Source organism: Sciurus carolinensis, chromosome 1, assembly GCF_902686445.1.
Source record: "Sciurus carolinensis chromosome 1, mSciCar1.2, whole genome shotgun sequence".
Taxonomy (NCBI): Eukaryota; Metazoa; Chordata; class Mammalia; order Rodentia; family Sciuridae; genus Sciurus; species Sciurus carolinensis.
In genome coordinates, this window is record NC_062213.1 from 164160991 (window position 1) to 164186169 (window position 25179).

Consider the following 25179-nt stretch of genomic DNA (forward strand, 5'->3'; position numbering starts at 1 on the left):
TATTTCTTCTACTGAACCAAAAACTAGTGTTGGATTATTTTACCCTCCAAAATATTGACTGAGCTGACTTGGCCCTGACCCCTAATGACCTCCTATACTCAGTAGTTAAAAGATTGACTAATTTTTCTAGACACAACTTGGAATGACTGCAGTAGATCTACTTAACTTCAACTTATTTCATTTTACTACAATCCTTGTGCTGATTAAAAATAGAAACCTAAGTAAGAAAATTCTTTTGGGTTTAAGAACATTTTAAACTGCTATTTTATTATTATTATTATTATTATTATTATTATTAGCATGCATCTTTTCAGCATCTGTGTTTTAGGAAGTAGATGAGCTCTCTCAAATTACTTTTCTCAGTGCCCACCCCACCTTCAGGGAGAAAAGTCGGGTGGGAGGATGAGAATGGAATAGCAGTTTGTAAACTTCTTGTGAAGAACACCTTTCCAGTTCTGAATTTTTCTTTCTTAGTTATATATGGCCTTGAAGCTGGATATGGTGACACAGGCCTATGTTCCTGGCTATTCTGAAGGCTGAGGCAAGGAAGATCCCATGTTCAAGGCCAGCCTGGGCAACTCAGGGAGACTCTGTCTCAAAATAAAATAAAAAAGACTAGGATGTAGTTCACTTGCCTAACATGTACAAGGTTCTGTGTTCAATCCCCAGTACTACCCCAAAAAAGGAAAGTATGTGTGGGTGCACCTTGAGTGCCTGATTATCATATCTAACGACAGCAAGCCATCTTTTAAATATATTTATTATATTAAATAATCAGTAAACAGGTACTGCATGCCTGCTGGCTGCAGTCATGTGCTGATGGGTATCTTCATGCTGCCATTTTAGTAAATGCCACTGTATAAGTTCCTCTCACCTGGCTTAGGGGTCTTTGTCCTTAGAGTGTGCATTCTTTGCGGGCAGGGACCGTGTCTTATTAATGTCTGTAGCCCATAATTTTCTCAGTGAGGAGTTTCCTCCAAAGCAACTCCTTGCTCTACCCAACTTTTTGCTTACCCAGTGCCGTTTGGAAAACCCAGGGAGGCATAGATCAAGACTTAGTTGTCCATTCCAAGTTTTCTGAGGATTCTCCACACTGCTTTCCAGAGTGGCTGCACCAATATGCAACTCCACCCGCAACGTAAAAGTGTGCCTTCAACAGATGAATGGATAAAGACACTGTGGTATATATACACAACGGAATATTATTCAGCCATAAAGAAGAATAATATATGGCATTTGCAGATAAATGGATGGAATTGGACAATATCACGCTAAGTGAAATAAGCCAATCCCAAAAAAACCAAAGGCTGAATGTTTTCTCTGATAAGTGGATGATGATGTGTAATGTGGTTGGGGGGTGAAAGAAGAATGGAGGAACTTTAGATTATGTAGAGGGAAATGAGAGGGAGGCGGGTATGAAAAATGGTGGAATGAGACAGACATCATTACCCTGTGTACATGTATGATTACACGAATGGTATGAATCTACATCGTGCACAACCATAGAAACAAAATGATGTACCCCATTTGTGTACAATGAATCGAAATGCAGTGTGTAAAAATTAAAAAAAAAAAAAAGACTTAGATGTCTGGGGGAGAAGTTTGAGTTGTACTTTAATCAGGTGTCTTGTAATGCCATTCACTCCCTGGATACTTCTAAAATGAAAATTTAACCTTTCAGGACAGCACAGAGAGAGGAAATCGATTACAAATTAAAAAGTAATTAGTGAGCATTTAGGCAGAAGGTCAAAGGGATTATTTTGGACTTCAAACTTTTCAGCTTTCAAACTGTATTCAGTTACAAAATTACATCCCCGAATTATTTGTGCAGGTGGCCGCTGTCAGATGTGAAGAAGGTTTCTGTATTTCACAAAAGGAACATTGACAGGGCTGGGAATGGGGAGTGTGCTCTGGGTGAGGGTTGTCTTCCCTGCAGCACCCTGGAATGGCTTGCCGCAGTCTTGCTCAATGCAAGTGACAGTTCCTGTCCAGGTTCGTTCAGCCACCTTATTGAGGAAACCAGTTAAGCCAGTTGATTGGCATCATGTAAACAGAGGGATAGTAGATTTTCAGGAATAGGAGGGGAGAGAACTAACCTTTGTTAAATACCTACCGTATGGTATTTCACCTCATGGTTCTTTAGATGGCTCAGAGAGGTTAAGCAACTTCACTGCAGATCATGTAGATTGTAAGTGGCAAAACTGGTTTACAAACACAGGTCTGAGTTACTTTCTCGACATCTGTGATCTTCCTCCTACTTGGAGCTTCCTTCGGGGCGGTGATTCCTAAGAGAGTCTTAGCAAAGGGTTAGGGGTGCGCCGAAATTGATCCCTCAGCCCTGGGGCAACCGAGTCACAGACTCTTCAGCTTGTCTCTCAGAGCTCTACAAACCCTTGGCAGTAGTTTTATTGTGTGAAGATGCAGGATTTCAAAGGTCATCCCATCCATATGAAAAGTGAAGCTGGTTAGTTCCTCATAACTAATTCCTGATGAGTATGCAGTGTGCTGTTTGCAGGAATTGAGTTGGTCAGAATTTGGGATGTGAGTGATGTTAGATTGAAATTCAGAAGAGGAAGAAAAGGATCCACAGGTCAGAGTGTATTTTTTGGGAAGCTGCATCTTCTGAATTTCGAGTTGTTTCCTAAACATTTATTCAATCCATGTTTGTTGAGCACCCACTAAGTGCTAGGAATTATTCGTTGTACTGGGGATACAGAAATGAATAACATGAACTCTTTTCTGAAGAGACTTTCAGAGACTTATAGAAAAGGAACCATCATAATGCTTGTGTGGTGGGTCTCAGTCTTCCCATCTAGTAAATAGAGTGATGATATCTAAGATCTCCTGTAATTGCAGAATGTATCATCATATTCCTGGTGTGTACCTAACTTTATTTTGAGTAAGATTTGTGATGCCAACAAACATCTGATGGGCTTTACTCCTTAAGTTCCTTCTCACCTCACTCTTATTCTTCAGGATTAATGAGCTTCTAACTGGAGGCTGGATTTTGTTATTTTAGATAACTATTGCCTTTAAAAATAGAGCTCTCTGCTAACACCACTTAGTATCACATAAAGCTGGGTTTGCTCATGTCTCAATGAAGCATAACCGTATAATTCATGAAGATGCTTTCCTGGCCAGTAAGGCAGGTGTTCCTGTTGACCCCATCTCCAGATTCACGGAGTAAACTGCTAAGGAATTTTAGTTCTACAAGACTTAACTTTAGATCCTTGTTCATTTTACTAACTGTGGGACCCTTGGCAATTCATTAAGCCTCAGTTTCCCAACATCTAAAATGTAAAAATTTGACTGCCTCATGCTAGACATAATCCTTGGATTTATAATTGAAAACATAGTTAAGGGGCTCAGACTTGAGTTAATATTAAGGCATGCACACACATGCCTGTGCACACGCTCACACGTCTAATGTGATCATTACTCACTATAGAAGATATTGCTGAATCAAAAGTTATTGTTATTTGCATATGTTCATTAAAAAAAAAAAACTTTTATTCTCTAGTGCAGTGATCAAAAAGTCAAATGGTAATCTCAGCAGCTTGGGAAGCTGAGGCAGCAGGATCATGAGTTCAAAGCCAGCCTCAGCAACTTAGTGAGGCCCTAAGCAACTCAGCGAGACCCTGACTCTACATAAAATGCAAAAAAAAGGACTGAGATGTGGCGCAGTGGCTAAACACCCCTGAATTCACTCCCCAGAACCCTCCCCTGCAAAAAAGTCAAATGTCTGCAGAGCCAGGCATTTAAATGACCAAAGTGACAGGATAGAAGCAAATCGATAGTACAAACTCCATGTGGATGGTGGACAAAGCCCACTCTTAGTGTCAGGGACTGGTGGCCTTTGCTTATCTGAAGGAAGGTGGCCCCGGTTATCGTGGCCTGCATCACCACAGACATTAGAGCTGGTTAAGAAGCTGGACACTGGGAAGTCTGTGAGGCTGCTGTTATTAAGTGTTAACTACTAATTAAAAATATTTAAACCTTGGGTGGGCCAAGCAGAACATCTCTGCAGGCCAGATTTGGCTGTGGGCTGCCAGTGTGTGACCTTTGACCTAGAACTTGAACTGTGGAGTTGATGGGCACCTTGGAGTGCCCTGACCCCTTGGGGTGCCTACCAGCAAGATCTGGTTTTTCCAGGGCCTCCAGCAAGACTCCAGCGCTTCATTTCTGGCACTGCATCTGGCTTTAGTCTTGCCTTTCGACTGTCTTGCTCTCTGGCCTTCGCAGGTGTCTGATGTCCTGCCAGTCCATGTGCTATTTGTTCTCTTGTCGTGTGACTGCAGCTTTGCATGCACGCAGCTTTGCATGCACTCAGCCAGCATGGCTTGGGTGGGAGGGCATGTGCTGGTAAATGCATATTTAACTGTTGGAAAAATAAAAAGAGAAATGTTGATTCTTCACTTTTATTATGGACTTGCCTCCCTGGAAGCCTTGTGTGATCTTTTGACGGTATGTGACCTGGTTCCTGCTATGATGGTTCTTCCCTACATCCGAGGGCGTATCCTGTAACCACTGTCAAAGGCCCATCTGTTTACCCAGTCCTAGGAAGTCCCCAGAATTACAGGATTTTATGAGTGTGCTTTTCCCTTGGGATCAGATTGCACTTGGGAAGTGGCCAGTGGCTCTATGGCTGCTTGAATTAATTTTGGACAAAACTCTGATCACATTCTACCCCAGCTCTCAGTGGTTCTGTCATGTCCAGGAGCAAGAACTAATATTTACTAACATTTACTGGATTTTTTTTTTTTTTTTTTTTTTGGTGGTGCTGGGATTGAACCCGGGGCCTTGTGCTGACAGGCAAGCACTCTATGCACCGAGCTATATCGCCAGCCCCATCTACTGGATATTTTATAAACTATCTCAGTCCTCACAATCAGCTCTGTACCCTGAGAACTATTATAGAAAATCCTATAGTGTGATAGTAAAAATGAAGTTCAGAGAGGTAAAGCAACCTGCCCAAGGTCATACAGCAAACAGGACAAGGAAGAGAAATGGGATATGAAATTCTATCTGCTTGATTCCAAAGTTCCTGGTTAAAGGAGAAAGAAAGGTGTAACTAACTCTGCCAGAGTGGTTCACATGGCTAAGTGGCCCCTCTATGGAAGAAATACTTAAGTCCTGGAGGATAAGTAGGAGTTTGCCTGTGGTACTTTAATACAGATGTTGAGAACAGTGCAGAGCTGTCGGGAAGATTGAATATGACTGTGTGAGGACTCAGATCCTGCTCAGTGCTCTGGCTCTGCTCAGTGCCAGCCATGCTGGGAGCAAACACGCTTGGTTCCTAAGGAGACCAAGGCAGTGAGAGCAACTGGGTCTGTATAACTCCATCTCAACATGCAGGGAGGAAAGTATATTTCTTCAAGGTCAATGCACTTGGAAGAGCTTTGTAGTTGACTTTTTATGTTGGTAATACCTGTATAGACCTTGCTCATGTGTACTCAGCAAGAAAGGCTACCTGGCCTCATCTCTTAATGAACTTTAGAGTCAGATGATTCTATTACATATCCTAGGAGTTCCTCTTATCAGTGGACTGCACACAGAAATTACAACTTCTCTGACCCTTTGTTCTTGGCTGTGTTCTAGCAATTAAGTTAGAAGATTGTATTGAGAGTTAAATCAGCTAATATATCAAAGGTCCCAGCACACAGTAGTTGCTCAATGAATGCAAATTCATTCCCATCCTTCAAAGAGAAGAAGTAAATCTCAGGAAGTGACTCAACTTTATTAGAGTTGTTATCCATCCTTTTGGCCCTGGTAGTTGCATATTACTAGAAATAAAATATTTCTTTTGTGAAATATTTAATGGTAACAAGGAGGTCTGAGGCTTTCTCAATGAAAGGTATGGACCGGGTCAGTTACTGGTCAGTTTGTTCTATTTCCAGGTGAAATATGATGATCCTATAAGTGAAAAGCCCAAACAGCTGAAGCTAGAGGTTTTAAGGAGTCTGAGGTTATTTTAAAGCATAAAATGTTTCACTGTAAGCACCTTCAAATAAAAATGTCCACCCAAAGTTCTTCTTAACAACCATGAGAAGACTAAAGGCAAGTTTCTCTTTGTCATGGAACCTAGGGCTTCTTGAAGGTGGGGGGTGCAAAAGCAGTGTGGGGTCTTGCTCATCTTTGTCCCCAGCACCTAATGCAGCTTCCAACTTTCACGGACTGTTTGTGCATGCTCGCTCATTGAATTGAGCTAAAGACTTTGGACTTGGGGTCAGGAAACCCAAACACCAGGTCTGGATCTGCCGGCAGTTTCGTCGTTTGTACCATGTTGGTTTGGACAGTCTTCTTTTTGTGAGAAAAAGCCTGAACTTTCTAGCATTGAAGAATGAGCATTTGTCAAGGAAAATCTCTAGGCCCAGAATATTCCTGTTCCCACCAGCCAGCGGCAAGTGTTTTTCATGGCAGCCTATTTCAAAGGTGAAGAAATGCCTTCATAGGAAACTTCATCTCGGCTCCTCTGGATTGTGTCCAGTCAAAAAATCTGGACAAATATTGTAAACCAAAGAAAGTTTGCACACTTCTAAGACCAGTAGCAATTAATTACTTTAAATAGAAGCGCTGTCACTTACAAGCAACATAAATATTTGTATTTTGAACCTCTAAGTAGTAGTTGGGTTGACCATTCTGACCTTAAGTGATTAAAAAAAAAAAAAAAGCAATTGGTCATATTTGAACAAGGAATACATTTATAAAGAAAGGGGAAGGTCAGGTCAGGGAGGAAGAAAACATGCACCAAAAGAAAAGGAGACCTGGATTCAAATCCCAGTGACCCACTTACTCATTTGGGGATTTTGGAGAAATTATGAAATTGATGGCTTCAGTATTCTGTTGTGTACAAATGAAAATAACTGTCCACAATTTCTCTTAGCTATTGTGGAAATTAAATAAATCAATTCCTAACTAGACTCTGAACCCCTTGAAAGTAGAACTCCAGTGTCTTCTGTGGGTATTTCTGGTATTTGACTCCAATTGGTGCCATGTGCTTGTTCTGCATTTTAGTTGAGCTGCTTGACCTTTCTGATCCTTGGTTTTTCCATTAGTAAAATGGGTGGAACAGCACCTACTCGTTATTCTGCGCTGGAGGTAAGACATGTAAAGTTCCAGTCACAGAGTCTTACTAGCCGCCTAATTTGAGCAATTATGCTCTACCAGATGCCTGCACATGTACTCTGCATCCTGTATTATTTTGCGGGTAGGTACGTAGGCTTTCTGCAGATGTTAGTTTAATTATTACTCTTGCAGATCCTAGACTTTGCTCATTTTAAGGTACCTACAGATTGGTTTAAGTGGAAAATTGGAGAAAAGGCACTTGAAAGACTGAGTACACAGGAAGGATGGGAAGCCCCCTCTCTGCCGCTCTCTTGACTTTTGGTTGTGCAAAGACTGGAATCATTCCTCTTCACTCTCCCATCCTCCCCTCTCTTTCGACCTCACCAAGGGCTTTCTAACCAGCGCTTGGAGAGAAGGAGGCTGTGTTTAATTTTGTGCAAATGCGAAGCTGTGGCAGCAGGCAGTGGGACTCTGGGGCTGGGTCACTCTGGTAACACTTCCCACATGACTTTATCAATGGGTGGGCCACGAAAACTTAGCCTGTGTTTTCTTACACCCCACCCCCAAACCACCCAACCTGCCCAAGTGTTAGTTTTTCAAAGCCAGAGAAGTTTCAAAGGCCTGAACCCAACACAGGGGCCTTTCTTCCTGCTTTGATTTTCTGCCCATTAAGTGTTTGTCAGTGAGTTCGTATTTCGCCTCCTCTGCAGCCTACACATCCCAAGAAGTCCCTGGAGGTATAGGAAGTTAATTGATCCTTGATTAAAAGAAGGAGAAATGCTTAAGTCTGAATGTAGAATCACCCGATTATTATTATCTCTCTCTCTCTCTCTCTCCTTTTTTTTTTTTTTTGGCCCTGCTTTGCAAAAAGCTCGTAATGCACAGTTTATTATCAATAAATCTAAACTCCAGGATATTGGCTTCAGAGTTTTGATTGGATTAGATACGTGTGTATCTAATCAGCATGTGTGTGGTACACGGCAGTGAACATTAGCACGCGTCGTTGCCTTGACGTTTCCAAAACATTGTTTTTTTTTTTTTTTTTTTCCTCTCTGCACAGGCCATGAGAGTTACCGAGCTTTAGTTAATTTATGAATACTCCTAGGTGCCTCCTGCTCTCTGGTTTAAGTGACTCACTTTAGAAAGTATTCGACATTTAGAGTCGGATCATTTGAACCTCATCCAGCTCCATCGCTTACTTTGGAAAGTCACTTTAATCTCTTTTTGAACTTTAGGGTAGCTTAACGTATTAGTTTTTATGACAATTTCTCCCATTATCCTTTGGACCACTGGAAGGTTGCGACTTGGCGTGTTTCGTCTTGGTAGCCCAGCCAGTGCCTAGGACCTAGGCGTAGCCAGGTTTGTCTGGCTACAGTAGTTTATGTGGGGACCCTCAACACAATGTAGGCACTGAATAGTTGTCAAGGAAGTGTTAGCTGTTATGAGTCTGTGCTATTCTTCCCTTCGTTCTCTGCTTCCATTTCTCCTCCACTCCTGGAGCAGAGTTTAAACTCGTGTGCTTGTAAAAGCCACCCCTTTTGTGGTTGCCAGAATTGGAATCCCTAAACTGCATGGATTTTTCATGAGCATTCTTAGTCCGCAGCTCCTAGAAATCTCTCTGATTCATGTCAGGGTCAACTCAAGTCTCCCAGCCCCTGTGGGACACCTTTGCTGACCCTGGTGGTCTGAACTTTGTGCCCTTGCTGCAATCTACAGAGAGTTCTGTCTTCACACTGGAGAGATTTGAGTGCACTTGTGTTGTGACTTTCTCACACCACCACAAATTCTCCAGAGTGGCTGCTATGACTCAGTCACCTCCAGCATCCCACTGTCTAGTGCTGGGGATTTGTTTGAGACAAAATGGCAAATGACTATAGTGGCAGGTAATAAAGATGGTACCCATGTCGGAAATGGAGACTCTGCTTTGGAAAAAGACAACTTGTTTTTCTGTGTCCTGGAGGCAAAGCATGGTCTTGTGTCTCTTGAGGACTAGTGCCCCGTCGGGGACTGTTTGTGCATTGCAAGGCAATCTGAGGTTACCCGCTTTCTGGAGCGAAGTCAAGATTTGACTGGCATCACCCCCCATAATACTGCAAGTTTGTCGGGGAGGCAGACAAAGCCATTGGGTTTTCTAAATGCTATCTCCATGCCTTTCAAGGAAATAAGCAGAATATGTTCAGATCCAACTTCTTGTCTGTTTGTGGTCATCATCCACATAATCGAAACCGGAACCCCTCCCCAAGTCATAGGCAAAGAAAGAAAAAGGATTTGGATTCTTCCCAGTTTAAGAGAAGGCAAAGGAACTGACAGGACAGATTTTTTTTCTAGCCATCTCTGCGGGACTTTTTCCCTTTCTCCTTTTAACATTTATTTACTGTCCTCACTGATTTTGATTCTGTGCATCTTCCAGCCTGGACGGTAAGCTCCTCAAGGCCAGCGTCTGGGTCATCTTTGTATTCTATAACTGAATATCCATAGTTAAGGATCAACAAATATTTGTTGAATCAATCAATCAATGGGTAACTGAACTCATCAACTTATCATCTCAGCAGTCCTGAAGTTGGATTTCATTTTTCCCATTGAGCACATGGGAAAGGGAGACTTGGAGGTGGGAAATCACTTACTTAAGTAATAGGGAACAGAACTGAGGCCATTAACTGAGTTCTGTCAACTCCAAAGCTCCTTACACGTGTTTTATTGTCCTTAGAAACATATGTTTTACAGGCCTATCATGTGAACACTATTAAAAATAGAAGCTGGAGGCCTAGGAACATAGCACAAGTGTAAGGAACTCAGAGTCTATTCCCTCCCTGAGTTTATTAGCAACACTTTGGCTCCCAGGCACCATGGAGGCTGCAGCCGGCTCTGACTCTAAGCTGAACATTTTTATCACGATGTGTGGAACTTTAAAAGTGGACTATTAATATCATACTGCTGCCTCTCAGCTCCTTTTCATAGCCAGTTCAAAATGTTTGGGCTGTGGAATGAAGAGGGTTCGGGCCCATATGATATCTCTCCCAGACCCCCGACCCAACATGGTCCGCTGACTCCTGTCCCTTCTGAGCCAGAGCATTCCTCCTTGGCCTCCCCTCCCTCCTCTGCTCTGCGGCAGAGACAGAGTTCCAAGAGCTAATGGTTATTGCCTTTCAGGGCCCCTCGGTGTTTACTTTGAGAAGGTCAGGCACAATACTGTGGTGTGTCGCTGTTCTTTCTTTTCAAAGCACCAGTATGAATTTGATAAAGTAAATTGTTGTTCTAGCAGGAAGCAGTTAGGGGTCACAAAATAAATAGCCGTAGAATTCAAATAAATCCAAAGAATAAAACCAAATAAATCCATGTGCGTATGCATGGTGATACATAAATACACTTTTAAGAAAGTGAGCATTTTTATCACTGCCGGTCTGGGCCAAAGTAATTGAAAAATTGTGGAGTCCGTGGTACATTTTTTTTTTTTTTAGAGGCGGTCTGGGGCTTTAGCAGTGTGACATGAACTTCGTTCTTTTTGAAAAAGATGAAAATGAAATTTTATCTCTTAAATGCTTATCTCGAGATTTTTCAGCTAATGAATTTCACATTTGGTTGAAACCAATTTGCACAGTTAAATTAGGGATTTAGGCATTTAGGAAGGTGGACTAAGAAACCCTAAATGAGCTAAACATTTTGAGTCTCTGTTCTTTTCACCTGAAGATGGGAGAGAATGGCATTTAAATGGTGCCTTAAAATGACCTCTCAGGATTATTGAAAGAGTTGACGCGAAAACACTTATAAAGTGTCCAACTCACTCTTGGTGATCAGTCTATGTTGGTTGTTACCACCAAGATAGTAATTGTGGTCTTTTTAGTTCTGAGGTTCAGTAAGATTCCTAGTCCTCCTACTTCGTGAGGTGTTATTGGAACCTGGTATTGAACTTGGGCAGCAGGAGAGCAAGAAGTATTTAATGTAGAGAACAGCATGAACCAAGACAGTCACTGTGTGCTGTTCTCTGAGGTGTGTGTGTGTGTGTGAGAGAGAGAGAGAGAGAGAAGAATAAACAAGATGAGACGAGAGGAAAGGAGAGGAGAGAAAACCAAGAAACTGGAGAGGAGGTTCAGGTTGTGGATTAACTCTTGAGGGCAGGCTTAGAGAATTTATCTTACCTTGGGCAATGAGGAGTCATCGAAGATGCTCATGGTCAGATCCCTTCAGGAAGTAAACTGGTGGATATGTGTAGGAGACATTGGGAGTCAGGAAACCTACTAGGAGACTACTGTAGTGTCCTCTGAGTTATTGTGGGCATGTACCTTTTGCTTCAGAGTTTTGAGGGACTTTTCTGGGCTGGTGTTAGAATCCATTGGCCATGACCTTGGAGAGAATGGCATCTGAGCTGGCCACTGATAACCAGCAGCAGTTGCAACAGCCACCTGATCTCCAGTGCCCTTGGGCTCCTAACCAGGGACAGATGACAAGGCTGAGCTAGACTCTTGCTGTCTTGTTGGTGACTCTTGAAAGAAAAGACTTGAAAATGACATTCACCGAGTGGCTACCATGATGCTAGAACTTTTATGTGTGTTGATCTCATTTAATCATTTCCATGACTCATTTACTGTGAGGAAACTGAGGCTCACGGAGATGATGGAGTGAGAGCCAGAGGTTGCACCCACCACTAGGAAATGGAGGATCTGGGATTCACGTCTAGATTATCTGATTCCAAGGCCTGTACTACTTCAGCAGCTTAGCCTTAGGGTGAACTGCTGCAAGGCATAGTGGGTAGGAGCTAAGAAATGATGCCTTTGGAGGCATTGTGGGGCATCCTGAGGTTTGGCTGTATTAGTAATTATTGATTAATAATTAATGCTGGTCATTACCATCAAGATAGTTTTTGTGGTCTTTTTAGTCATGAAGTTCAGTAAAACTCCTAATCCTTTTACTTTGTGAGGACTTTTAGTTAATCCTTAATAATTAATCAGTCTTTAACTGTTAGCAGGGTGTTGTGAAGCCGGGGAAAACTCCTGCCCCGGTTCTTCCAATACCTTCCTCTGAGTTTGGGGCAAGAAAAGAAGACGATGCCTGTCATGGAAGCTTTTCATAGTCTGTGGGTGGCTACAAAGGAAAGAAATGAACATTGCTCTCAGTGTGATTTGGGGTGTTCTCTGCTGTACTTGTTCCTCTTGGGCTTCCTTGCACTGATTTTTTCCCCCTTGCCTCTTTCTGTTTTTCCCTGTACGTGCCTGATTGCAGCGGGCCTGCCCTTCCTCATCATCGAGACAAGCACCATCAAGCCTTACCACCGAGGGTTTTACTGCAATGACGACAGCATCAAGTACCCACTGAAAACCGGAGAGACGATAAATGACGCGGTGCTCTGTGCAGTGGGGATCGTCATTGCCATCCTGGCGGTAAGTGTCTGGACTCCACCATGCCCATCCTGACACTTTGCTGCGTTAGGGTATTATAGGACATCTGAGCTGGCAGAGATGTGTACCAAGCCAACAGAGACTTCCTCCAAGTAGAAGTCAACAAAACCAATGGACATTTCCACCAAGTAGAATTTTACCTAATGCTCTTTATTGCCTGCCATTAATATTATTACCGAAAGCCAACATTTTCTGCACAATATACAATGAGCACCCTTCTAAAATATTTTACACACATCAGCCTCAACAATCCAGTGGAGTCTAAATATGATTCTTATTTTTTTTCTGCAAATTAAGAAACTAAGGTCCACAGAGTAAGACTAATTTGCCCAAGATCACTTGGTTAATAAGTTGTCAAGTTGAGATTTGAACCTACTTGTCTCTTACACAAGTCTGAGCTCTGAGCCACTGTGCTAGGAAGTTCGGCCAGAGAGCAGGAAGTACCTAGCCAACTACACCAGTGTCTAGCTGTGTACACACAGTGTGTGCTGTGTTCTTTCCATGCTTTGGCTGTGCTGCAGTACTAGTGACAGTGCCATCAGTGTGCTCTGGCATAGTGTTTAGTTTTCCTGCCCAGTGGCTGTGGTGCCAAGGTAATAGGACTTGGAACCCAGACAAATAGGTTCTAAACCCGGCCCCCCACTCACAAGTGGTACACCTCTAAAACCCCACAACAACTGTCTCGTTTCCCAGTGTTGCAGTAAGGTATAAAAGGGATTACGAAAATTGAAACACTTTGCAAACTCTTTATTGCTGAGCGAGTTACTCATGTGCACGTGTAAAGTCCAGGCTTACTTGTCCCAGGCTTCCCTTAAAGGGTGCAGTCCTAACTGAGGACATTGCAAAAATGAGCCATGCACTTTTTCCAGAATTATTTTGAGCTATGGTGACCTCACAAGAATAGGGGTGTGGCCTCCATGGACCCTATTTGGAAGGTCACCACCTTCTTTTTGAGACAGAAGAGGAGGAGATCATTGAAGTCCAGTCTTGTGATTTGCAAGTCCTACATTTTCACAGCCCTGCCTTCCACACTTCCAGTATTTCCTAAGTTTGTTTTCTACCCTTGAACCCTGGCCGTGTGGGTGAAAGGGATTGGTAACACGTCCACCAGGATGATAAATTCCCTTTTGTGGATCTTTTGAATCTCGTTACTGTTGAGCATCATCTGGAAACTCACTTTGGCCTGTATCAGAAAGCTAAGAATGAAGGGAGGTAATATTAAGAACACTAAATGTGAAATAAGGGCTCTAGTTCCCACTATGTAGATGTAAAATCCAAAGCTCAGAGGGGTTATAGTGCATGCTGTAGGTCTGTAGTCAGAAAAAAATGGGTTCAAGCCTGTGCCTGACTTCTTTCAAAGCCCCTTTCCATCTCCTAGCCTTACATTTCAAGATGGCTACCCAACCCAAATGAGCGGCTCCAGGGGATAGGCAGTTGACTTATCTTGCCTACTCTGGATCAGATGTACGCTGCTGATATTACATGAACCACATTGCATGAAGTTTTTCTTCTGACTTGCCTACTCTGGGGGTTGGTTGTAAACTTTGAGACCCCTCTTTGTTTTTTAATAACATCGTAAACCAGGCGCACAATCAACAGTTTGAATTTGGGAGGGGGAAGGGGACTAGTAGAATTCTTTCCAACCTTTAAAAGAAAAACAGTCCATTTGGCAACGGTAGTAGTTTCTTAAAGGTGGACTAAGGATCTTTGTGTTCAAAAGCTGAAAAATGAAAGGTTTAATTTTACCATTTGTTCCAAATTGGTGGCTGTGGCGTTGAGTTCTCTAGGAAGAATGGCTGTTCCTGAAAAAGGTGTTTGTTGTGGAAGGCAAATAATTGCACAGTATCTTGGGATCAGTTTGAACAGGTGCTTTTGACGACTGGAGGATCAGTTAATTGAAGGCTTTCAAGGAGCACGTTAGAATCCAGGAGTGTCCCCAGAGCAGAGCAGCACCAGGAGGCTCTGTCATAAGCTCTGCCTATCTCTACATGGTGGTATTCCCAGCTTGCTTAGTAGTCTGCTCCCAGGCACAGCACAGTGGAGAGGTAAATTAAGAGCCTCTCCTAATGCGAATTAGGTGAATCATTGGTGCCTCTGACCCTCATTTTTCTCATCTATAAAGTGGGGATGGTGTTGGCAGTCCGTGGGGGCTCAGCTGCTAAGAGAATTGATGCAGTAGTGCCTGGAGGCACAGTTACTCGCAATCGGGAGCTACCTGGAATGTGTGTGGGTAGGAGTGGTTCTGGGTTCTCACCTGGTCCCAGCATGGGCAAAGGCAATGTTAAAGGAACTCCTTTGAGGGCCAACTCTCTCTTCCTATCTTTTCTTTCCTTCCCCAAGCAAAGATCCCGGTCAGCAAATCCTTGCCTGCAGCTTGCCAAGGCTGGCCTCCACCTCCTCCAGCGATACCAGTGGGTCTAAGACAGAAATCTGCTTTTGAGAGCTCAGTTGTGCTGTCCCTCTTTCCTCATGTCATGTTGATGTTTTAATTAAAATGCTCTCTGAATTCTTGGGTTTCCTTGAAACAATCCTGTGCCGAGGGCCCTGGTTATAGGATAAGCAATGACCTTGCTTCCTCATTCCATATGAGGTCAACACGACAGGTTTAGATGTGGCTTCTCTACACCTCAGAGAGACACCAAGAAAGACAATGCCACAGTAATTGCTTTCCTTTGTTGAGTCCCGCTGTGTACCTGGGAAATACGTGGACTATGTTGAGGCATTTCACCCTAGAAGAGACCCCCAAGTCCAGGTATAATTGTGTTCTCTGTTAGCATGGGGCAGAGGATGTATACTCTGGGTCTGATCTGAGCTCCTGTGCTGTGGGACACGTGGCCAGTTAATGAATCTCATTGGTCCTCAGTGGACACATCTGTTAAATGGAGAGAGTAGTCTACTTACTAAGGTTTTGAGAATAAAATGAACTCACGTATATAAAGTGACTCAGTGCCTGGCACATCTGTCCACTCAACAAATGTTAGTTATCTCTATTATAAAGGAGTAAACAGAGTTAAAAAGTGGTGGAGCAACCTAGCCACAGCAATATATCTGATAAAAGAGGCAGCAAAGGAATCCAGCCTTTGGTCGCATGTCTCCCACTCTTTCCTTGGAGTTAATGAATTAGAACTCAGGTCATTTGACTCTCACTCCTCTGCAGTAGGACTTTTACCTCCTGATCGAGCTGCTGTTGGGTTTCAGCTAGAGGCACCCGTGAAACGTGGCCCCTGATGACGTCAACTAGCCTGCTTTCCTCCGCTAGCTACCAGGAGTGCTTGTGGAGAAGAGAGCAAGCAGAGAGGCCTCAGAGGCTGAGGGTGGAATTCACTCTGGCTTGCTCAACGCTGGAAAAGTTGTACAACTTAACAAAGCAACACCACATTTCCCAATTTCCCATCCTGACCCTAAGAGCCCGGCTGGCTTCATGGAACCGGCTTCTGATCAGAGGACAGGAGTGACCCTCATGGGGTGCAGGTCTCAGGCCTGGGAATCTCATCATCTTGCTACCCGCTGTCCTGGGCCTTCTGCTGCCGAATGTCAGGCCTGTTTGAAGCAGCAGGAGAAGACTTGCCTAATTTGGATGTGGTCGATCCAGTGTGGAGGGCCCCCACTACAAAGGAATGGAATGGCAGCGGAGACCAGGGTGGTGTAGAGATGCAAATCATCAAAAGTTATAGGGAAAGCAGACACCTTTCTGTGGCAGGCCTTACGGAAAAACTCAGTCATTTTGACCTCTTTTTCAGATGTATCTCAGATTCTGGAATTATAGCATAATAGGAATTCCTTCCAAATCCACAAAGCAATGGTTCCTATCCCTGCTTTGCAAAAGCTTAATGACTCTAGCAGCAGCGAGATTAGGAGCAAACAGTAAAATACCGTCTCCTATCTAGCCTCCTTTCAGTTGTGCCTTGCACTGTACTATGGAGGTATTCTAAGCAAAGATTTTAATATGGCAAAAATGCTCAGTATTCTTTTTAAATAAACATGGGCTCATGGGCTCAGTGCTTGCTTTGGTCAGACCCCAGAAGGGACTTATATAGATTCTTAATACCTGGAAATCAATGCATGGGTGAGTCATGGGTGAATCCCCTTCTCCCTCTAGCCATAAAAATGCTACTTTTCCTCCCAGACCCCACTTGAATCTGACTTCTGTAATTATTTTCCTAACTGAAAAAAAATCTCAGGCTTTGGCATCATCCGATTTAGGCTCAAGTCCCAACTTCTGTGCTCACCCATTCTTTTACTTGTTTTGCAACCTCAGGGCAACCATTAACCTCCCCTGTCCCCCTGCTCCCCGCTCCACACCTTGGAACTGTACTTTTTCCTTTTCTATAAATTGGTGGCAGTAGTTCACAACTTAATGGGCTTATTTGGGTCCGTCGAACCAAATGATATTATGTATGTGATCAGTGAGACCCATCCTTTTTATTTTTGGAATATTGCAGTTTGCAAAGTGCACACTCTCTTATTTGCTCCTGGCAGTCATTCTGAGAGGTGGATTGTTAAAGCTGAGACATCTGGGGCTCAAGGGTGTTCAGTGGCTCTTCTATAACAGGCAAGGCCAGACCAGGAGTCCTCTGATTCAAAAGCCAAGGCTTCTTAAATAATGGTGCCACTGTTGCCCTCTGAAGCCTGCCTCGCTTCCACAGCTCTTGACTAGGCACTTCTGGCATGCCAGGTACTGGGGACACAGTGGTGAGGCTCAGCCCAGTGAGCTGCATGTTGTTTTGTGGCCCTAAACCCCATCTCAGCAGGCAAGCAGCACCTGTGATAGAGTGTCTTGTGATGTGTTCCTGTCCAGGTCTTTTCTCCCCAGCTAGATGACGGCTCCTGGGAGACAGAGGCCAGTCTTTTCCTCTGGCACATGGTAAGAGCTAAGTAAACACCAAGTAGTCATCTTCAGGAAGCATTCTTCTACTGCCTCCTCCCTGGCTTCTGAAGGTACCGGAAAACCCTGGGCCCACCTCTATCCTTGCAGTTTCTGTGCTGAATTATCTGGTCTGTTTACCCCTCTATTTCCTGTCCATCCTGTTAGCTGCACAGGGTAGGGATTGATCTGATTTGATTTGTTATTATCAGTGCAAGGCAAAGGCCATGGTACTCAATGTATGTTTGTGAAAATCACCAAAGAGGCCTAAGATTGTGGGCAGAAAAACAAAAGCATTTGGCCAAATGGATGTCAGAGGATCTATGGAGCAGGGGAAAGTGTCCTATTTGCTTCCTGAAAATCTTAAACAGGTTCCTTGAGGTGTATGGGAACACACTGTGCCACATGCAGATTTCTTGCTGGAGAGACAAGAAGAAGAGCTTAATACCTCCAGGACTTGTTTATTCAGGATCAGGCTTTGGTTTGCCCACATCTGGACTTCATTAGTCCCCCACCCCCATCTCCCTTTATCTGCAAGAACTCTGCCAAGAAAACAAGGTTCCCCAACATTGCCTCCTCATTAAAGACTAGTCGATTCTCAACTCTGAAAAAAGTGCAGTTGTGCCGGCCCAGCCGTGTGTTAGTGGGAGACCCAGTCCCCTGGTTTACAATCCACTACATCTGTGCAATTACCAAGACCACCAACAGAGAGAGGCCACATGAATCCTTCAACTGTGTTGTCCCCTGATCAGATGGCTATGAGTTCTTCTGAGACCTTCTTCTCCCTGGGGGATGCTGGCAGGCGGCATCTATTTGTGATTTAACGAACACAGGCATTGAGGTTGCACTGTCTGGAATCTCACATGTTCCCTTCCCTGCCACCCGTGTCTGGGAAGAGGTGACACTGGCAGCAATTCTTAGTTATGTACAGCTTTTAGGGGTTCATGACTTTTGGGAAAATGTGTCCAATACCAAGATGCTAATAGTCTCCATTTCAAGTGATAATGCTCATGAGGCAGGGAAGTAGGTTGTGCGAGTCAGTGAGTGTTGGGGAAAGAGGTAGACCATCAGATGACTTTTATGACCTGTCTGATGAACCAGAAACTAATTTGCCTTATCATAAATCCTCTTCAATAGCTGCACAAGGTAGGTATTATTTACCCCATTTTATAAATGAGAGAGGACACTGGAGCTTGAAAGAGCGAAGAGATTAGTCCAAGATTACTCTGCTTAGTTAAAGAGGGAGCAGGAATCCAAACTCAGGTCCTGCTTTGAAGTCCAAGCGTTCCGATGGACAGTTATTGAAGGCCCATGCTGTGCAGAGTGCTCATTATTGAGTTAGCTGTAAAGCTTTTTGTTCTGGGGTGTGGAGGGTTAAATGTATGGAGGAAGACAAAGCATGCACAGTACTGGCAGATGACTACCAGGGATAGACCGTGTGATCAGTGGTTTGTACAGAAGGTGACAACCTGTGGTGGGTAGCCAGATGCTTGGTGAGTTCCTCCCTCCTAACAAGCTGATGTATAAGATACAGATATTGCCCTTGGAGCTTAGGGTCCAAAGGAGATGCAAAAGCAAGACTCAACAAGGTGGGCTGCACTCTTAGACCTTCAAGGAGAGGAAAGCATTAGCAAATAAGACAAGAGGCGGAAGTGCACAGCAGGGGGTCCTAGGGAGGGAGAGTTTCAAGGACAGAATGTCAAAACTTCTTTCCCTTGGGACTGGGAAACAAGCTGAGAAAAATGATTCTCCCTCCAAGATTCTTCATCTTGCTATAGATAGGGTCATGTGTGAATGCGGTGCTATTGGGAGTTCAGAGGAAGATCGCCTGAGGCTGTTTTCATCTGCAAAGGCCCACATCAGTCATTGTTTAGTGAGAACTTGCCCCATTTAGTTATCACAGCAACCCTTATGTGCTTGGTACTGGTATTAACCCCATTTTATGGATAAACAAACTGAGGTTTAGAGAGCTCAGTGTCCAAGACTCAAACAGAAAAACCAGAACCCTATCCCACCAGAGCAACCCAGTACTCTGGTTGGCACTTGAACTCTCTGCTTTGAAGAAGGTGTGGATTTTCTCCATAGATCCTGATGTTCCAGCCAGAGGGGATTGCTTCACTAGTGGGGGAGACTTTGTAGCAATAGTGCTTGCAGAAACCCTTGAGCAGACCTTCTTGACTGGAGGTGTAGAGTTTAAAGAAACTGACAAAGTCCAAGTAAGGAGAAGAAGATGGAAGTAAGATTATGGAGGTCTTTGGACACTGAGGAATTTTTACTCTAGTTAATTGCTAGGTAATGATTAGGGTATTATTTCAAGCTATTGCCTTTAGTTTTCTAACCACAATAAGAATGAGACCTGTGCCATGATGGTGGCGATGCAGGGGGAACAGAAAAAGATGGAGTTGAGAGAGTTTGCAAAATAGGATGAGCAGAGTTTCACAAGGCAGGGGAAGGAGTCTAAGGTTCCAGGTGTTTGCAGTTATACGTTTGTCGGAAACTTGAGTAGCAACAGGGGGAAGAGAAGTGGAGGCTGGGGGCAGGAGGGGGATTGGGTGTCACCTCAGGCTTGGTTGGTTTGACATGCTGATGACTTTAGTTTTGTGTCCAGTTGGGAGATTTAGCAGCAAATTGGAGCAGGGCTGGTTGGGGTAGGGCAGGCTGGAGCTAGATGAGGGAGAGGGAGAGGGAGACATCTTTTGGAGGTCATCTTCTCAGAAGTAATAATTGAAAGGTATTTGAGGAGGTTGAGATCATAGTAGAAAGTCAGGGATACAACTTCAGGGAAGAGCCACATTTATGGGGTGTAAGCCAGATACGGAAACTCTGGAAGAAGGGGAAATTAGTTTAGAAATAAGAAGAAAAGCAATATTAAGGAAGCCTAGAAAATTCAATGTCAAAAAAGGAGTACAGGGTTGTCAGCAGGCAATGTTGCAGAAAGAATAGTCAGGAGACTTTTGCATGGGCTGGCAGAGCAGGTCACCCAGCAGGCCCATGACTCTTGAGTCCCTTACTTTTGGGAAAATAATGATGTTCCATGCTTCAAACTATCTTCTTCGTAAGACTTGTGCAAACAAGTCAGCCATCACCGATCCCAGACATAAGTAGCTTCTGAAGATTCTGTCTGGCCTCTTTGCCACCTGTATTCTAGATGCTGGAGTCTTATTACATCCACGGAACCCAGAAACCCCACTGATGGCCTTGAGCAAATCTCTGTCCTCGTTACCTTTCCCAAACGGTGAGGCACTGATCTCCTGCCACAAGGCTGAAGACAACCAATTGAGAGAAGAATCAAAGATTAAATTTCTAATCCATTCTAGTTATGGATAAGACTGTACTGCCTTCTCCTCAGCAGCGCAGTCAGCTTCAGAGAAAATATAGCTGTGCTTCTCTCTTTATGCTTAGGAGCAGGACCTTGAGACTGAGAAATAACCTGAGAGAGATGATTCTCTCTTCGTGATTCACCATCATGTTTGTCGAACGGGTCTCTCGTGGGTGGAAAGAACTTCATCCACCTATGTAACTGAGATGTGAAAAGCAACTTGGTGCTCTGTGGTCAGCAAGACCCTAGATGTGCGAGAGCCTTACAAAATTATAAACCTTACCAGGTCTTCTGTGTATGTCTGTCTCTGGAGACGCTGCTACCTGCTGGGACATCTAGGGGATAGCCCGCTTGTTGCCATCTGGAAAAGCACAGGAATAAGCAGAGGCCCAGACTTCATGGAGTCAGAACCTTTCCTTCCTTCCTTCCTTCCTTCCCTCCCTCCCTCCCTCCCTCCCTCCCTCCCTCCTTCCTTCCTTCCTTCCTTCCTTCCTTCCCTCCTTTCTTCCTTCCTTCCTTCTTCCCTCCCTCTCTCCCTCCCTCCCTTTCTTTTGTAGTCCTGGGGATTGAAGCTAGGAGTGGTTTACCCCTGAGCTACATCTCCAACTCCAACTTGTGATCTTCCTGCCTCAGCCTCCAGAATCACTGGGATTACAGGCGTGGGCCGCCGTGCCCTGCCTTGTCTCCTTTTTGATTGAGGGTGACTCACTGGCCTCTCTGGCCTTCTCTGTTCTCACGTATAAAGTGTCAGTAGTAATTTAGTAGTTCATAGGGTGTTGTGAGAAGCAAACACAGTGGATATAAAAGTGCTTTGTAAGCTGTAAAGTGCTATGCAAATATTATTATTAAAGCAGGTCAGAATATAGAGGGAAGCTTGTCCTTCAAACTCAGCAAGGGAAGAAGATGAGTTCTCAGTCTTTCAAAGACGAATTGTTGGGATACTGTGCAAAAACATTACCTTTCTTGGGGTAATTTCTCAATAGAGTAGAATGTCAAAAATAACACAAGACGGTAGAGTGGGTTGTCCCTTCTGCTTTGGCTTTCTTTCCTTCTGTTTGGTTCCCCTGAAAAAGACTTCCTAGATGAAATGGTCAAAATCAGCATCATCTGCGGTGATGCACGCCTGTAATTCCAGAGCCTCAGGAAACTGAGACAAGAGGATCGAAGTTCAAAGCCAGCCAGGCCCTAAGCAACTCAGTGAGACCCTGTCTCTAAATAAAATATTGTAAAAATGGCTGGGGATGTGCCTCAGTGGTTAAGTGCCCCTAGATTCAATCTCCAGCCCAAAAACAACAACAACAAAAATAACCAGTATCCTGTCACCCCACACACATACTTTCTGCTTCTACCCTGGAGGGGTAATACTTCCAAACTCTTCACTGTGGAATGCTCTCTTTCAAGGAACTCTTGGAAGTATCTTGGAAGAGATATTCCCTAGAAGTATGTGCTAGGTTTTTGTTGTTGTAGTTGTTTTGTTTTTCCTGTCTCCAATGGAAGGAGAAAGAAAATAACACAAACTTTTGGAAGGTGTGAGGTGCCAGGCAGTCGGCATATCCCCTTATTGAAGATGCAGTTCTGGCAGATATTGTTGATCTTATTTCATAGATGCTGGCGGGGGCGGGGGGGGGGGCACCTAAACCCAGATAGGTGAAGTCCCTGGGCCTAAAGTCATAGATGGGATTCAGACAGATTTTTCTTCCCTAAACTGGTGCTTCTCTTACCACCCCATGTTCTGTCCTTTCCAAAAAGTCGGTCCTGATGTTTCTTCAAATTTCCTTTCCAGAACAGTCGAGCATTTGTAAATATGTGGGCAGTTGAACTCTCTTTCACCAGAAAAGACAGGAAGAGGAGCTCTTTACCCCAGGAGACAGGGTCCCCACAAACGGCTCGCAGGCCAGTACTGGTCCCTTCTGTCCCCTCCTGGCTCAACTGCCATGCTTCCTCGCTTTATGAGTTTCCAGCCTCTGTGCCAAGTGCTTTAACAGGCAGGTAGGGAGAAGTCCCCACTTGCCTGGCAGCTGGCCATCACCCCCAGAATCTGTTGCTGGCTGTTACTGAAAGGCCTCGACATTGAAGGCATTTTTCTCAGCAGTGAAATTTACATATCAGAGCCTTGCTGACTGAGGCAGAAATGAGGGCCCTGGGGGTGGGGACAGAGCCTTTGGCGGGGCCGGGGAGGGAAGAGCTCATTTTATTACCCAGGAATAAAAACATTGTGAGTAATGAATAAAGTCCGAAAGCCATAAATCTGGGACTCCAGCGTTCGGCCTGCAACGTGTCGGGGAACAATTTAAGCCTTCGCCTCTCCTGTAGACTAGGTGCGGTGTTTGGGCTGCCTTTCACAGCCCGAATTTCATTAAATGGGCTTTTAAAGGTTAGGATTACAAGAAGCCGAGTCCGGCTGGTTCATAATGATGATTTATGGCTGTGTTGGCGACTCCCCGACCCTTCTGTACAAGGGGATAGAGAAAATACATAATTTGTTGCTCATTAACTCCAGAATCTGTCAGGGCTGCCCTAGAAGCCATGTGGTCCGGGAGTCATGTGTCTGCTAAATGGCTTCAGCCTGGCCCTGTCCTCAAATGCAATTGCTGTTCTTCCCGTGGAAAATGGTTTTCATAACAATAAAAATAATAAACTTCTCTTGATGGAGCCTGCCGTGGTCTTTGAACCTGAGAGTCAGAGTACCTGGACTCTCCTCTTCACTCAGTCATTTACCAGCCTCACATCCTTCAGGTCTACCCAGCGCTTAGAATAGATTTGTCTTCTCAGAGTCGCCGACCAAAGGAAACCGAAGGGCAGGAGAACTCTCGGAGATGGCTGCTGTCGGTGTCCTTAGGGACCCCAGATGCCATGAAATGCTCTCCTTTTTACCTCTGTATCTCCCCATGAGAGGAGGAAGGGTTTTAATTCACATTTTACTCTTTGAAGACTGAGGCTGTAGAGCTGGGAAGAGCCCTGGCATTGTCACGGATCCCTTCTCCTTAAGGTGACTGAGGCGGAGAAGTGACTCACCCAAGATTAACCAGGAAGTGCACGTGAGAAGTTAATGTGTAGTAGAAACCCACGTGTCCTCTCTCAGCATCAAGCTGGAAGTCACGTTGATGGCTGCTCCATCAAGCCTGCTTAGAAACAGTTTCTCCATCGGAGCCAGCAGCTTGGTTCTGGGAACTCAGGAGCAATCCCGGGGCAGGGGTGGTGTCCGTGACTGGGGTTCTGCTTCCTGCCTGTGCTGTTATTCGTAAGCAACCCTCTGCTGCGGCGTTACCTTTGCCTGGCTGGGAAGCTTGTGGTGGAGGTGGGCCTGGAGAGTTGAGAATAAATGTGACTGCAGGGATGAGGGGATAAGTCGTGGAGTCCAGTGCCATGATTTTGCAAATGAAGAACCTGATACCCCGAATTCACTCAGTGAGTGGGGACACCGCCCCTGGTCACCTGACTCCTCCTTCCGTGTTCTTCCCCTGCATAGAACAAATGAGTATGATTTATAAATAAAGTAGAATGAGAAGGTAGGAGAACATGATTGTGGAAATAAACATCTGGAACTCGTTAGCCTGTAAGGTTACATAGGGTAAAAGTGTAAACAGGTTCAAAAGGGGGTTAGCTCATGAACGGTAGGAAAGAATGCTGGACAGGGAGTCAGTGCACCTGGGTCTAATCTTTAGATGTGAGTTAATTTGGATCTCAGTTTTTTCTGGACATAATGGTCCCTTTCATTTCTGACTTGCCATGCTTCTCGGATTTTAATCTTTGCAATGTGTTATCAAAGGGCCCTTGGTAATGTTTAGGGGATATTTCCATCTTCCCAGTGAGGAGCTCTGAGGACTCCTTTCTTGATCCCTTTCATTCATTCCTTCGGTGAAGGTCTCTGAGCACTCTGCAGGGTTAGATATTAGTTCTGCTGTCTCAGAATATCATCTGAGACATTGCTAGGCCAGCATGCAGGTTGGACTGGCCTTTGCCCTTGTCCCTGTCATAGAGAGTCACACTCAGCATGACGTGGGAAAGCAAAGGTGGTGCTTACAGGTACAACCTGTGTATCTACACGGCCTCTCTGTGCCAGCATTTGCGGTGGCAGTTGCTGTTCTCACTCCTGCACCTGTGGTCCCTGGGCCCAGCTGGTGTTTCCGTCCCACATGCTGCTCTCTTTCCCCAGATTTCGGGACCTTCTAGGACCTTGATCGAACCTCATGCCTTGATGCCTTTCCCCAGTGTGAAAACGTAACGAGAGACTTTGCAAAGGAGTGCCCGGATATGCCAGTCTATTGCTTCCCTTGTGGTCACGAACGGCTCTCTGCTGGCTGAAAGGGCAAGTGTGGCCCTGGGAGGAAGTGGGAAAGGATCTCTTGTGGTGAGGGATGAGTTGACCAGTGCTGTCCCCGGGCTGTGGTTGCAACCAGGAAGTGGCCACAGCTGTACTGTGGAGTTAAGAGCAGGACACCGGGCTGTGTGGTTGTGCATCACCAAAGTGAAATAGGTCCTCTGATATGTAGACCTCATGGACATTCACCCTGCCGAGCAGAGCTGCCCCCGTGCTG

General features: G+C 44.6%; 1 protein-coding gene across 1 annotated transcript in view; it reads left to right on the forward strand.

The window, feature by feature from the left end:
- The window catches only part of Plpp3 (phospholipid phosphatase 3), an 80385-nt gene that overhangs the window by 29137 nt on the left and 26069 nt on the right, over positions 1-25179 (forward strand). Inside the window, exon 2 of the mRNA XM_047551854.1 lies at positions 12283-12440. Within this exon, the coding sequence (XP_047407810.1) occupies positions 12283-12440 (158 nt within the window). The remainder of the gene's footprint in view (positions 1-12282; positions 12441-25179) is intronic.